We start from the raw sequence: 16,076 nt of genomic DNA, 5'->3' as shown, positions 1-16,076 counted from the left end.
AGTTAGGTTTATCTCAACATACTAGCTTTTACCACAACAAAGCATAACTACCCCTACTCCAACTTCTCTACTCAAACATACTGTTTATGGGCAGAAGAGGTGGTTTGAAAGACCCTATACCCTTATACAATTCTAGCTGGCAATTCAGCTTTCAAAGAGACTCTGAGCACATTCTTTTTCTTTGTGACCCGGATGGTCTTTGTGTTTCATTCTCTCACTCCACGCCTGCATGGCTTCTGTCGTCACTGATACAAGCTGAGCACACACACTGGGAGGTGAACACGAGCCTCTGTGTTCTTGGGCAAGGCAGCCCAGAAAAAGGACATACGTGATTGCAACACCTTTGCTATGGGGAGGAAATGTTTGGCTGTTGGCGAACTTGAAGCATTCAGTTTTTCATTTGTTTCATGTAGCTATGCAAATGGTAACAAGTTTCCCCAGCCTTGCAAGGGTAAATAGTGGAGATTTTCACTTAACTTCTGCAAATAATTTGGTTTTAGAAATCTTTTGGGCTCAAAGTCTTGTTAAATAAAATCCTATTCAATTTAGCCATACACTAAAGATAGCAGATCTGGCTGGTCACCTTTTTACTGACCTAGGATTTCCCCAGTGGAAATCTGGATTATCAAGAATCTCCACAAAATACTTGCTCTTCTTCTGACTACAGTTTTTCAGCGGAAATTTTCTGTTGACTTTAGTGCAATTAATACTGGCAAGTATTTCCAAGGTAAGAAAAGCAGGCCCAAATAATGGCAAACTTCATGTGGTGGTGTAAAGCTCAGGGTATTTAGTGTTTCCCATCAAACTTCTTGCTCAGCTTTAATTTAATTTTTTTTTTTTTTTTAAGGAAACTTCCTTGTAGTTTCATAAAAGTGTTTGGAATTGCAAATACTAGCAATAAAATGCTAGCAAGCAAATGACAAAACCCCGAGATTTTCTATTTTTTAAAAATGTCTTTGTTTTGGGGGGATCTAATGCTTTATTTTGAAGACTTGGTGTTGTCAATACTGAATGCAGCATTTAAAAAACACTCCAGTGCCTTTGTGTCTCTTTTGAATTTCTCTTCCTCTCCTATTATTTCTCCCACTGTGTATTTTTAAACTCTGTACAGAGTTTTTGAGCCCAGAATTGGCGTGAAAGACACTAGACAAACAAGTTGTTGGTACTGAATGAATGCAATATTTTTTACATTTTTAAACAAGTCAAATGAAATGTAAGCTATAGAGTGAAACCAATATCAGGGCACACATTTCAGCTAAATAGTGAATAGCTATTCAGGATGATGTACAATAATTTATTCTGTGTTTGCAAGCCACTGTTTTTCACATGAAACTATTTAGTTCTTTCAAGTTTATCTTTAAGTATTGAAACAGATTCAACTGTGGCTAGCAAACCATACACTTCTTTCGGAAGAGATAAGTCATTCAAAAGTCTGTAGTTACAATAATAAATAGCATTGGGCTGTAATTTTCAGGAGTTAACAGAAATCATGGCAATGATTACCCAGCTAATGTACAGTAAGTATCAGCAGCTATTAACAGATACAGCAATTATGTGCAAGTAGCAAAACAACAGTGAGATTTCCAGATCTGGAGAAAATCATGGTGCTTCTATTACTAATTAGTTACTTTGTACACTGGATGCATTACCCAAACACTGCCACCAACTGCGCCTTTGATATGCATAGACAGGAAGGAGGGAGGGAAGGAGGGAGGGAGAAAAAGGGAGAGGGACCTGGAGAGAGAGGAGCTTTTTTTTCTGCCAGGGATTGTTTCAACCTGCCCATGCCACCACGCCTAAAAGCTTTGCAGAATCAAGTCTCTGTGCTAGCCAGTTCAGTGCCAGGTATTCTGACTTCCTCCAATCAGATTTCTGTATCATCTATTTCAAGGATAAAACTATACTGTCCTGTATATAGTAAAGATCCCATCGTTTAACACATTATTTTACTTTTTAAAAAAAATTACACTGTGAGCACCTGAGTCTGTATATTCGTTCAAGTGGAAAAAAATCATTAAAAAAATCAGTCCACTGGAAGTTTCCAATGCAGTAAAAATGCAAAACTTTTTACTTAAGTTAAGAACAAAGTTATATAGATGTAAATGTTTAGAATAGTAAATCAGTCTTTGTTTCTCTCCACAGAACTCACTTAAATGCAGACTTTATTCTGAAAACCTAGAAGGAACTGTGTGAAATTAAGTGCAGAAGAGTTTTTGCCACCTAGCTCTGAGCTATTTACATTCAGGGGTTATTCTTTTGGAACTTGCTCAACTCGAATTCATGAACAATGTGTCAAATAGCCTTGCAGTGAAAGAGTAGCATCATTAATACAAATTATAACAAAATTGTGTTCATGGCTAAATAACATTTGGGGCTTCTGGGGGGAAACAAGGTATAGATAGACAAGGCTTCTGCCTGATAGGATGAGGATATGGTTTTGGTACCATTCTCCCCTTTGAAAACCTGAAGGCTCAGATCTCCTCCTGCCTTCACTGAAGCTGCACTTGAGCACGGAAAACTCCACCCTGTTAGAAGATGGACTGAACCAACGCTTGTCACATCACTTCCCAGGAGAGAACCCACCCAGCACACTGCAGACCTCTGCAGCTCAACAAATGCTTACGTGGTTTGTACAAAGCGAAACATTTGCAACAGAAAAGATGAGAAAACCCTCCCGCAGGACAAATCCTCTAGCCTTTTGGTTAGAAATCTCGCTCTGGCAGTGATTAACACTGATTCAAGACTGCTGAGGCAAGCAACTGTGGTCTAAGCAGAAAAATATGGCAGATGCAAAATAATTCTCTTTGATTTTACTTTTTTAAAAAATAGAGAAAGATTTCTGGATTTATTAAAATCCCAAACTATCTCAGCCTTATACTGAGCATGATGATTATTTTTTTTTAAACTCTTGCTTTGGTTACCAAATTGAAAAGCAGTTATTGATCCAGTTCTAAATATAACACCACACACCTGTGAAAAACACATCGGCTATGACCAGAACATTCTTTTCCTGACTATGGTTACATATAAACATATCAAATTCATGTTCAAATGTGTGTGGCCATGTAAGAAGGAGAATCATGCATTTTGTATACACAGATCTTCTCAGTGAACTAAAAAGACCAAAAAAAGACAAAAACCTACAAATTTAGCTAAGCAGTTTAAGTTCTCAAAAATGAGAAATTCAAGACTCACATTTATAACAGAGAGAACGGGTAATTTATTTTGGTAGATCTCGTTATTATATTAGGTCCCAATCTCAAACCAATGAATAATTCTCGATCTTCACATTTTCTTGCTACATGACACATTCATAAATGTTTCTGTTAATAAGTAAGAAAATCACAGCTGAGGATCACTCGATAGACCTTCCAGACAACTGATAGTCTAATAACTATTTGGGGAATCCCTGTTTGATTAAAGACGTTTTGGTGACTGATGCTTCAAAACAGAAAATGCTTGATTAGGTTACAAACATATCCTGAACAGGAATAAAAATAATGTAATGTGCAACCCAGTAGCAATAATGTATCCTTAGGGGTACTTTAATGTCAGCATTTAATGACTTGTAACAGGGTAACCTCAACATTGCACTAATGCAGCATGTTGTTGGGTACCCCTGTGTTTCATAAACTGGGATTATGTCTGCAGAGAGAAGCGTAGCAACATAAAGTGCTAGAAAAATAAAATCAGCATTTATTCTACACTCATGCAAAGGGATTTTTGAACACTGGGGGAAAGTATACTGTTAAGCAGTATCAGCTACTTTTATGCCCACAACAAAAGAAAAGCTGCAGTGACTCAAGGAGAAAATGAGTCCCAGAGGAGGTGGAAAATAGATGTGATGAGGATACTGGTGCTGAAAACACATGCTAGCAGATGGAAATTGTGATCATCTTGGGGATGCTCACTATCCTGATGTCTAATGGTTACTCAGTAATACCTGTTTGGAAAACTCTTTACAATGGGAAGCCAATGAAAGTAGTTTCAGATTAAAATATAAATACAGGTTATATCCTGCCTATCTCTGATGTTATCGGAATTTATGCTATTAGATGGTTCTAAAAGCATAAAGGACATCAAAGCTCAGCTGGCAGAAAACCTTGCAGCTGTTCAATATAGAAAATTAATAATGAATTTATGAAGGCACTGCTAACATATTCTGACAAATCTGCATTTATAAAAACCATCCCTCATGCAAGATCTGGTCCCAAGTGACTGTGAATGTTCACACTCATGACACAGCAGTCCATTTTCAATCATTCCTGATTTTAATCTGAACTGTTTGTATCCAAGAATTCAAGACAAATCCCCTTTTGAAACTGTAGAAAAGCAACATGCTTTTTCTTTTTAAAAGTAAAAGTCTATTTTTCCATTCTGACTGAATTCTGATAGAATGGAAGAGAATCTGTCCAGGACACAGAAACACACTCATCTCACAAAGACTAGTTTAAAATGCTATGTCCTTTAAAAGCAGAGCTGGCAAAGTAGTTCACTGGAGAGCTTTTCATCCGCTTCAGTGCAAAGTCATCTCCCTTAGCGTAACATGCGGTCAGAGTGGTTTGGGTAACCAGGCTCACTTTGCACTGAAGTGAATTAGGGAATGTTCCTGCAATCAACTCCTCCAGCTGACCTGTGACTGATAACTCAAGCTACTGGCTAACAACAAACAGAAGGAAGTAGTAATGTTTTCAGCTCCCCTGGCTAGATCTTGAAGACAGACATCTGTCTAAGCATTATTTCCAAATGTCAGTAGCCCCAATTCTTTTTTTAATAGAGCCCTGGACTTGTGAAAACTGGTTATGGTTTCACTTAAACTGTACACTACAAGCCAAGATACATATTTTTTTTGACGGTGGCATGCAATTATTACAACAAAATGAAAGTACCAAAGCTGGGTGCACTGTGCAAAGTCATGTCCCGGATCACTCGAGTGCCAAAACAGGACCACATCAAGAGGAACTGCTGAGCTACTTTCTTCAAAGAGCCTTGTCTCTTGGCAGCTACCTGCAAGAAAACAAATATATCTGACATGGAGAAACTTTTATTTCTACTGCCCGATACAGTTGAGTGATGCACATATCAGTCTTCTTTTTCTATACTGAAAAACTAACTTAGCATTATCTTCACATTAAAATATACATTAAAAATGAAAAAAAACCAAACCAAAACAACAACCAAGGAACCTACACAGAAAGCTGCCTTCTAACTATATACAACCTTCAGAAAGAGGAAATCATAAAGTACTGTTCAACACCAAGACTGAATTTCCTTTATAAATGATGAAAGGACTGCCAAAAAATTGCTCTAATCTTCATCTTAACCTAATTATTTACATGTTCATTCTTGCTTCCTAGTCAAGGAAGCAATTTATAATCAAGAATGCTTGATCTACATTGAAAATTTATATTAACATTTTAATTAAAGGTTGCTATTTAATTTTTTTTTTTGTTCCTTCGTGTTTTTATTTTTGTAAGTTCACATAGTCATTTTACTAGCAAAACTACTTTCCAGAAAGAACACTTTAGGCACCAACTCTTTAAAATTTTTTTTACTACAACCATACATGAGTTAAAGAACTGAGTTCATCCAATCAGCTATTAAAACTCATGACAAGTTCTTAATGAAAATTAACAGTTATGGCCTGAATTTCAAATTGCAGTCCGCTGACTAAAAGTTCCCCAAGACAATCAATACATTTCAAGTAATCTGGGGAAGTATCTGTTGTTTTCTATATGATCTTTTGCAACAGAGAGAGGCAGCATACTTTTTATTTATTTATTTTTTTACTTCTTAGCTCTAACAACTGGAATGAAGGGTTGAAATTCTGACAGAACATCCTACCACAAAGTATAGTTAGTGACAGATGTTAAAATAGTCAGTCATATAGCTTCATACTCTACGTAAAATTGTGACGATGGCTGATCACTTTTGAAAACATTTTTTAAAGATTTATTAGTGGGTTTCTGCATGCACTTAAATTAAAACAAAATACAAGTCCTTGGTATCACAAATCAGCTCAAAAGACAACATAAATGTGTCCTTGATGGAATGGTAACGTAGACTTTCATCCTTACATTTGAATGTATATAAATGAATTAGCTAGCCTAAATAGCCTTTTCATTAAAATCTTAAAAAAAACAGACTATACTATAATTTTTATTTGCATTATGTAGTTAGAATGACTCTGAACTCGTCTCTCCATACCCCTAAAATATTGATTTGATTGGGAACCTCAACTGTGTTCCATTCTTGAATATCATCTTTTGGGATAGAATAGACAGGAGCAGAATAAAGCCGAATCCTGGATGTGAGCGGTTCTTCTACTGAGCATGAAAACTGGTGAGATTTTGCCCACTGCTGCTTTACTCCTGTTTATTACCATTGCCTGGCTTTTTTTTTTTTTTTTTTCTTCTATATTTGCTAAAAATCTAGGACCTGCTAGAGCTCATAATGCACCTGGGCTGACTCAGGTGCTTACTCCTGCTTACCAACCTTTACAACACATCTGTCCACCATGGAATCCAGCCACTCGATGTATGACTCAATAGGGGACTGCTCCTCCAGAAGGTGATCAAACTCCTGATATACTGGCACACACAGAAAAAATAGCCCAACTCAGTACTTGGATTCCATTTTGAATAAAAGAGAAACAAATCACAAAAAGCCACCAGCAACATCGCAAGTTTTCTGTGTTTTTTATAACAGATTGCTTAGCTATAACAAATATATCTTTCTTGGTGCTGACCCAATCAGTTTGCTTGGTCTCTTATTTAATTTCTACCGAAAGTGATAGGGTCATTAGAAGTGGTATTTTAAGATGAGCAAATCAGTACCTATTGTTTAAGATTAATATTTTTATTTAAGTTTCAGCTGTCTGGTGTGCCCGGAAGTGAAACCTTTTTGGTGTTCTCTATGAAGAGTGAGAAGCTGGGCCTTGACCCTGGTGATGAAAAAAGGTCATGCATGAAATTGATTTGAAAATGCATAAAGAATCTTCTCAGCACCAAGTGGATGAGTATTGTTGATAAGGTTCTCATCTGTATAATGCTTTAGTTGCAAAAACATGATTTAACTGCTGCAAATCACCTATTTGCAATGCCAGAGACATACACAAAGAATTTCCATAAACTTCTGCTTCTTCAAAACAAATTGCTACCAATGCACAATTGCTATCCTGAATTTATCAAGAAGAGTTTCCAAAAGCAACCTGAATACTTTTAACCTCTCCCAAGTACACATATTCATATTTTAATACAGAAAGTAAAAACAATAAAGTCATTCAACTGCAGCTCTTAAAACTGCAAGTCTGTAGTTTATTTATGAGAATCAATGACTGGAAGACAAAGAATCATGCACTTTGACACCGTAAGAAACTGTTCTTCAACTCAGCTAAAATAAAAGGCCCAGTAAGTCAAGAAGATACTTTCTACCTGCTGTGTTACAGGATGATCTCAATGTGCTATGGATTTCCACTTATGCTTAATTCTAAATAACAGAGGAAGGAATTTCCCGCCATAGGAAGGATAGTGAGGGAGGTGGAGGTGGCAAAGCTTAGAGATGATAGCTACAGAAGTGAGCAAGAGAGGATATCTGAGAATAATGCAGAGGACAAGCTCCCTGGTCTCTAAGTTGGGTCAGCAAGACGAGCAGGAACGTATTTGCTTCACACCTGACTTTAACTTTGTTTAACTTACACTTGCAAAGACTGGATGGTCAGAAACATTAGCTGGGGAAGAAGGGTAACAATGATGTCTGGGCTACCCTTACCTTGTTTCACTGAATGGGCAACCCCTCTGTATTCAGAACAGGATCACAGAGAAATCTAAATTTTGTCTCCTTACCTGAGTATTTGGCTGGACAAAAACTGCCTGATACAACAGATGAAGTAATTCATATGCTGTACAAAGAGGGGAGCAAGAGTGGAAAAACAAATCAGTTGCCTGCTTTGCTGCTGGAGCAATGCAACCACGTGCAATGACCAATTTGAGAAAAGTAACTGTTTAGCCTTTAGTGACTTAAAAATACCTCAACAGGATCTGAGAAAGACGGAATAAAGAAGAAACCAAGTCAGAGACAGCTACCATAGCAGAGCAGGAAAGAGCTTCTCTTATACGCAATAATTTTTCTCTGTTTTTCTCTAAGCTTGCTTATAGGCTTATAAACGTTCTCTTTTCTTTCCAGTTACAGTAGCTGGAAATTGTACTGTCTTGATTATTAATACCAAGAATGTGAAAGCAGGCTTTAATTCCATGTCACATGAGTTATACACAGTGTGATCTTTGAAAAGATCTTTGGCCAAGTAGAATAAACAGCAAAGGGGGGTGGGGGAATTTAAGTTCTAGAATAACCTCTATACATATCTGCACATCTCAGTGGAATCCCATCTCATGATGAACATTCCTATTAGGTTACCGTTTCTGGGTAATTGCTTACTGGACTATATGGGCCTAAAATATGGAAAAAGCACGTGTTCAAAGCATTCAGGAAAATTCCATTTGATTTGATTACACTTAAGTTTGTATTTAAATAGTTAGCACATATATGAAAAGCTTTCGTAAACAGTAAGGATTATCCAAATGACAGCCGAAACTGTTACTGCTATAACTTTGAGAACTGTTTTTTGGTCAGTGGGAGAATGTTGGGTAGATATTGAAAACATAACAAATGACAGATGCACCCACCTTCCAGACCGCAGTCTTACTATATGCTACCTCCCCTGCTGCCATGTCAAGTTTCTGTCTCCTCAAAAGGGAAGCGTGCCACGTCAGGAAATGAATCAAGGGTTAAGAAGGAGAGGAAAGAGTACCAAGCACCTCTTGCTGGAAAACAGAGCTAACAGAGAATGCAAGGCCTGTCCCTAAACTGGGGAGAAGACTTCAAGTATTAACATGGTAGGACAAGTGCCAAAGTCAATCTTGCAGGGCCCAGTGTACATGCAAAGGTGTCACCCCTCCTCTTCCCAGCCAGTCACTGAAAGAGTTACCCCACTGGCAAACCTACCCTTGCAGGGGTCCCACAAGTGGTTGCCTGGATTGCTCCCCATTAAGGCTGGTTCTGGATAAAAGATGAAAGGTCCTCCTCAGGAGAGAGATGGCAATGCAACAGGCAGGTTCACAGGGAAGTGAGGTTATGAATGATGCTAAAGACAAAGCTGGTCACCTCTGGTGCCTCAGAGGGACAAATTCAGTGTGCTTAGGGTTACACTTAAGCTTACAACTACGCACACTTGCTGGACAATGCAAATTAAATTTTATATTTGCAAAAGATCTTTGACTCTGAAACCAATTTGCCAACATCTCCAAAGTCACTTTTCAGTTCATGCCCTTCACTATACTAGGCAGAGCTTGCTCGATATGGGACTTCTACTTACTCATAAAAGTTCAGGGTGAAAGCTTACCCCATCAAATTATCTCATTTATGAAAACACTGTAAAATTAAGCTTTTTAGAAATAAAAGTTTACAAGGGACTAAAACACAGTCACTTTGGTGTCAAAGCCATTCAAAAGACAACTCTCCTGCAATTCTACCGTTATCAGATTCAATGGTTAACTCATAGATTTAGTTTGCTCAAGTTCATGGAAAAAAAATCCTCCTGAATTTGGGTGCAAGTTATGTGCCACTGGCTGTTCTGGATTATAGAAAGAAGCTTGTTGATGGACGAGTGCCCAGATTTATGCCTCAAAACCTAAGACCTGTAAGGCTTTGCCTTACATTTTGATAAATGTCCCTATATTTATCTCAAGCCTCCAAGAAAACCAATGGCTGCAAAAACAGTGTTACTTTCACTGAGCTTTGTTTCCAGCAGGAAACCAAGTTCACCTGGCTTTATTTGAGGGTTCTGCTCTTACATTGTATGATGAGCTTTCTGTGTTCCTCCCGTGAGTCCTCCATAGTATAGAGGGTTTGTTTGGTAATGCTATTCAGATCCACATTCCTCCAGTCCTCCAGCATTTGAAATGTGATGTCTGCACTGTGGATCACTGTTCTTGATGCCTGTAATCCAATCCAATCTATTCATTAGTTCATGGTTTATTAGGTTAAAAAATAGGCTTTATCCCCTTTTACGCCTCCTTAGCTAGGCTCACTAAGTTGATTCTCCTCATGGTCCCCCACCCACCAGCTTGATGTCTTATGGATGTTACAGGCCCCTCTAACCACAGAGAACTCCTGAGTCATTTTGCCTACTTTAATCAACTGAAAGTATTTCGCTTGCACCCACCACAAACCCTGATGAGCACCCCTAATCTGGTGGTGATGTTGCTAGACTCCTCAATCTCTGTTTCAGTTTAAAAACAAAAAGCAACAAGAAAAATTAAGCCAAAATCGAACAAACCCCACTCAGGTTTGCACCCTCCCCTCTCCCAAACTATGAAGATTCTCATTCTTCCCTCAGCCACATGAAAAAGTTAAAGCTCATTTGCCTCCACAGCAGATCTGCTCTTGGCTAGTTGAGAAAGGGGTCTGCTGTTGATAATGTGGAAGATGGACTGAAAGGAAAGGAAAGGAGGTGACACAAGGTCATGGTCATATAACATACACCAGATCTCTGTAAGTTAAGCAGAGATGATAACCCACACTAAGGTTTATCAGTTTCCCCAAGGAAATGATGCATTTGAAGAGTCATGTAAGTAAACTCTTTGATCTCAGGTCTGATGCAGAAGGCTGTCGTCTCTGTATCTTGATTTCCTCTGAATCCCTATCGACCTCCAAAGTTCAGTGATGATTAACCATGTTTGGGGAAAGGTAGCACTGGCATCTTTACTTCCACCACTAAAATAATGGAGGAAGAAATCTACAAAGAAGTCCTTGCAGGAGTGGTTTTTTTTTTTCCCCCCAAAGCTTCTTCCTGTGGGCTTCACCACTCACAGGGTTAACCTGGGGTGTTGGATACACCTTCCAAAAGTGGAGCTTTCAGTTCGACAGGGAAAACAAACTATTTGCTCCAATACATGGGTGAAACATTAATGAATTCAATGCATCCTCCCCCTTTTTATACTACACATAATTTGGCCTCATGAATTTTTGATAGGTAATTGTGATCTAAACTAACTGGTGAAAAACAAACACTTCAGAGTAGTTTTTATATTCACTTGCTATGGTTGCAAGAATATTTCTATTTAAAACCCCAGTGGTTCAACTATTTTGTTTTTTACTAATTTGCATTTGATTTATAATATACCATTAGACTTGGAATTTTTTTGTCAGGCATATAGAAATTTTTCTTGCTTTGCAATAGGCCTGATACAAACCACTCTGAAATCAAAGGAATGCCTCTCATTTGTTTCATGGTAATGAACCACCTCTTCAAGTAAAATAATAATTTTGTTGCATAAAAGTTCCCTGCTGAATTTAATGATCCGGGGTTGCCAGTTGTCTAGAATGGCATTTTTTGCTGGTTACTTTTTGATTTTATAAAGGTGGTCACAATAGATATTGGACACAAACTGCTAACATGATTTCTTCCTCTTTGAGTAAAGTTCAGCCTGCCAATTCATAAAATTACTTGAAAAGTCAGATAAAATGGCATTCAGCAAACTTGGGCAACTGAAATATTTACTTGGCAGAGATGATTTAGTGATGTCTGTCGCCGAAGTATTTGTGAGAATCTTCTGGACACTACAGGAAAGAAGAGATAAATATTTACCAACTGTGCTAAATACAGAAAATTATTTCTGAAAACACTAAATTAAAACAAGAACCAAAAAATATATCCAGTTTCCTATATACAATTGTGGCTACATAAAGTTCGTTCAAATAGCCCAGTTTTAACTTAGTTTAAACCTTGACCTCAAACCTTAAATCTGGATGCTCAATCAGTTTTACAGAGGCGTACTACAAGCAGTGATTTATAGATGCTGTGAATAATGAGATGACAAGAGAAATGTAGAGGACAATGGCAGAGCTGTGCTTGTTCAGCATAGCAAATTTTCTCTTGATACACAAAGGAACCGAAGACCAGAAAGAACTATTTAATAGAAAGAAAAATGTTGGTACAAGAACAAGTGGGCATAAAATAATGATAGCTACATTTTGTGTGGAAATTAGAAAAGGTTGCTACATCTTAATGCAAACAAGTTTTGGAGTAGTCTTCTGACTGGACTAGTAGGAGCTAAAATCAGTTTCAGGTAGAATTTGATCAAAGTTTCTGGAAGAGATATACTAACATGGTATGGGGTAAGATGGCCCTGGAGGTACTTGCCAGTCCTCTGCTCCTGTTTCAGGTCTTTTGAAGCAATATGGACCTTGTATTAAGATATTCCCTATTACTTGGATTTTAAAATGTTGTATTGTGCATCTTTTTTTTTTCTGAAATCTGTGACCCAGGAACTGCAAACCTGACCAAGGCTTGCAGTTCATCCTGTCAGTATTTCCATTTGCTGTGCACACTGTCACAAGTTCTGATGAGGAAGAAACAATTGCAGAAGCAACAAAGGCTCACGTAAAAGGTAGGACGCATTCAAGTTTTTCCTTATACTAAAATCACAAAAGGCTTGCAGATCTATCCAAACAGGCCTTAGATGTGGCCACTGAGTAGGTTTTCCCTCTGTACTTATATAGAAACAGTTAAAGAGTACAGATTGAGAATGACTAGAAAGAGCATTGGCATCTCTTTCTCTCTTCCCTATAAGATTGGAAAAGATTTTGCTATTGAAGATTCTCAATATTTTTTAACTGGTAAAGATGTGATAAAGCACATTCTCAGCTCTGAATTTGTGTAACTTGAAAAGTAAATTAGTAAACAACACCAAAAAAGCTAAAATGAGTTGTTCCAGTTTACATCCTGACTGTTCTCAGTAAAATATACACCTAATTTTCCATGCTGATCAAAATAGTTAATCCTTCTCCTAAATTAGGTTTTTTTTTTTCCTTTAACTTTGTGGTGTGGAATTTAGTGCTCATGAAAGGCAAAGAATTGAGAGCCGTGAAATAAAGCAGGCTTTATCAATAGGTGATGTGCACTGCAGGCATCTACAAAGCACGTCTGAAAAGGACTAGTGCCCTTTCCTGTGGTGACAGGGTAATTTGATCTCCTTCATTTTTAACTCTGGCACTTTTTTGAGCAAGGGCCTCAAGCTGTATTCAAATTGTGCTACCCTAAAGGTTTGTTTAATAATTTCCTTTGCCTAATATCATCCCTAATGTTTGCTTACTATCAACAAAATTAATTTCTTATCAGAATCCACAAGAAAGGAAAAGCAATTATTCTCATTTTGAACAGTGCCTCATTTCACTAAATTAAATTGGTTCTCATGAACAAGTGGAGATTGTAAGTGAATACAAGATTTATAATGCTGACAGTTTTTAATTCCTAAAAGAACACTAGTCTCACTTCCAACTATTTTGTAATCAATAAACAGTGTATACATTCCAGGCTAATGGGTGAGAGATTGGGCAATACATACATTCAAATTTGATATTTCGTAGGTTTTCTGGTAAATCGTGGAGAGCTACTTTCAGCCACTCATCCAGTTGTTTTGCAAATTTTCGGATCACCTGTGTCAAACTGAAAAGACAAATCACTACATCAAAACATGTTTACTCTGTGGTTTATACTACAAAATCTGTGAACATGTAAAGACTGTGAGTCAGCTATTTACAACTCACTATTATGCAGAGTTGCTGACATATTTTGGTTTGTAGGCATGTAGAAAAACTTCTGAAAACATTTGCAGGAAAAGGAAAACATCACCGTGTTCAAAACCTCACAAAGAATGAAAGTCTGGGTACTGCACTGCTTTGACACTTACAAACAGTATTCTTAGCTTGAAATAAAGTCATTCCCATGCTGTACAAACACGAAGACATAAAATCACAACTGTTTAAAGGAGATGATAGATCAAACTTTGGATTTCAGCTCAGCTGTGCCCACATTTGTAGAGATGTACACAGGGATGTGCAAGGGAAGCAACAACGAACTAAGCTGCAGGCTGAAGCCAGTGAATGGGTGATGATGGTGGGGAGGAATCTCCAGGCCAAGCCCACACAGGTGGGGAAAGTGGGGGCAGAGCAGGACCTGCCTGTTTAGCTCTGCACAGGACAGGAACTTTCCTAGACAAGCGAGATTTCTCTCTTCTCCTTTACTACACTTTCCCGATGGCTCCACCATTTCCTGCTAAACTTGGTAGGCAGCTCATTCTGCCCTTCTTGGAATTGCTCAGTATAAAATGACAGTTTCCAGGAAAAGTTGCAGGGTGTCGTGCAGGGGACCCTAACAGTTGGCTCTGCCAGACTGAGCTGCACTGCCTGCAGCAATACTCAAGATACACAAACGAGAAAGAGAGGAAAGATGCAAGGAACTTTCAGCCAGGCAGCTTTTTCTGCCTATACTCCTAACAAACTGCACTGAGAACAAATCTGGCAAAATAAACATGGCCATAGGCCTGCTCTGCTCCACACAGACTCCGAACAGGACAGGGGATCGATGACAACTGCTGCACCCACTAAAACGTGGCCTTTCTGGACAGCCAACATTTGTTCCCAGGAAGTCCCTCAGAAGATTCTGGCTGAGTCAGCGAGATTTCCTTCAGGAGCTTCCATTGCAGTGAGACCCTTCTTCACCCCCTCCAGTGCAGGCTATGGCTTAATAGCCACAATCTGGCCCTTTATATGCATTACAAAAGTCTATATTCACACTCAAGTCTCTCCTTATTTGCTATGAAAGAACTAAGCAGCTTGAGAAAAGGACTGCTGTTCTGTTTAATCCTTCCAATGAAATAGATTTGGAGGGGTGAGGGGCAAAGCCTGTAAAAATGTACGTGTCTTATCAAGGAAAACCCATGCTTATAACAGGTTTCTTGTGGAAAAAATACTTTGCTTGTACTTTAGCAGTCATAGAGTGTGCATGGGAGAGCAGAACATCATCTTGAAAATATTTGCAGTAATTAGAGCCTCTTTAAAATCTTGAGGGCCAAATATACAGCACCAATAATAAAGTTCTATAGCAATATTCTTAACAAATTACTCAACCTCAGGAAAGCATCAGTCAAATAATACTAAATGTGTACACATATACTTAGAAAAAGAGAGTGTCCTGATGCTCATATTAGGAAAATCAAAGGGCAAAACAGGTTGACTGCACTCGGTGATTACACTTTTTGCTGTGAACTGCTGATCTCTGTCCTGGTTTACATATATAAACAAGACTTCTTGGACCCAGATGATTGCCAAGTAGGAACAGAACAGTTGAGATCTACTGCATGGAATGGAAAAGTGAATTTAGCTTTGAAAAAAAGGAGGCAAATACTTGTTAACATTAATAAATTGATTCTAAAATCAGCATGCATCTGTTCTTCATAGGACAGTATTTAAATTAAACCATCTTGTACAAGACTTCACAAGTATGATCTTCATGTTTGATACTCCTGACAAGCAGAGTAATAATTGGGTTCCAAGAGTGTATACAGAGACAAATGCTTAGGCTGCGGTGTCTGAATATGCATGTAAGTATTTACAAACGGAGCAGCCAGGCTAGCTCCTCTTGTTACTATAATTCAGAGTACTGTTATGCTGTTATCCCAGACTAGCAGAAAAGCACCTGAAATTTCCAGAAGACAGTGTGGCACTCTGCAGCCTGCAGATTTTGGACATAACCTGATAGTTCAGACATGACTATCAGCTTGATGTTAATAAACCAAGAAGGCGGTAGTATCCCGTATCACACAAAAAATAGTAAGTTTTTCGTAATGCAGGTCTTGTTAAAACCCGAACATTTCTTCAGGAACTTGTCAGCTCTTCAGCTCCTTTGAATTGACACTGTGATTTAAACTCCAGAAACAGGTCGCAGCAAGTTGCTTCTGAGATCTGGTGTCATTCTTGAAGAAAAGATGTATAACAAAGACAGATGAGCTAAAAGTGGTCAGTGCTGCTAGCTATACTGACCTGTCAGGTAATGCTTGTAGTACCGTTGGCATCAAAACTCCAGAAATTGCTTTGTACAAAATTGAATCACAAACTCCCACTATATTCACTACAGTTGAAGAACCCAATACGGGCAACATATGAGGAGGCATCCCTTGCCAAAAGTGCAGAAGAAAACTTTGAACCTGCAATCACAAGAAGCAGCAGGAATGTTT

General features: G+C 38.2%; 1 protein-coding gene across 1 annotated transcript in view; it reads right to left on the bottom strand.

The window, feature by feature from the left end:
* RFX4 (regulatory factor X, 4 (influences HLA class II expression)) overlaps positions 1-16,076 on the bottom strand; it is a 78,503-nt gene that overhangs the window by 27,067 nt on the left and 35,360 nt on the right. Inside the window, exons 8-13 of the mRNA XM_009881986.1 lie at positions 15,883-16,046; positions 13,407-13,507; positions 11,561-11,619; positions 9,852-9,996; positions 6,496-6,590; positions 4,890-5,007 (exon numbers count right to left, since the gene is read on the bottom strand). Coding sequence (XP_009880288.1) covers positions 4,890-5,007; positions 6,496-6,590; positions 9,852-9,996; positions 11,561-11,619; positions 13,407-13,507; positions 15,883-16,046 — 682 coding nt within the window. The remainder of the gene's footprint in view (positions 1-4,889; positions 5,008-6,495; positions 6,591-9,851; positions 9,997-11,560; positions 11,620-13,406; positions 13,508-15,882; positions 16,047-16,076) is intronic.

Source organism: Charadrius vociferus, unplaced genomic scaffold (assembly GCF_000708025.1).
Source record: "Charadrius vociferus isolate BGI_N301 unplaced genomic scaffold, ASM70802v2 scaffold883, whole genome shotgun sequence".
Lineage (NCBI taxonomy): Eukaryota > Metazoa > Chordata > Aves > Charadriiformes > Charadriidae > Charadrius > Charadrius vociferus.
This window is presented reverse-complemented; position numbering and strand designations above follow the sequence as displayed.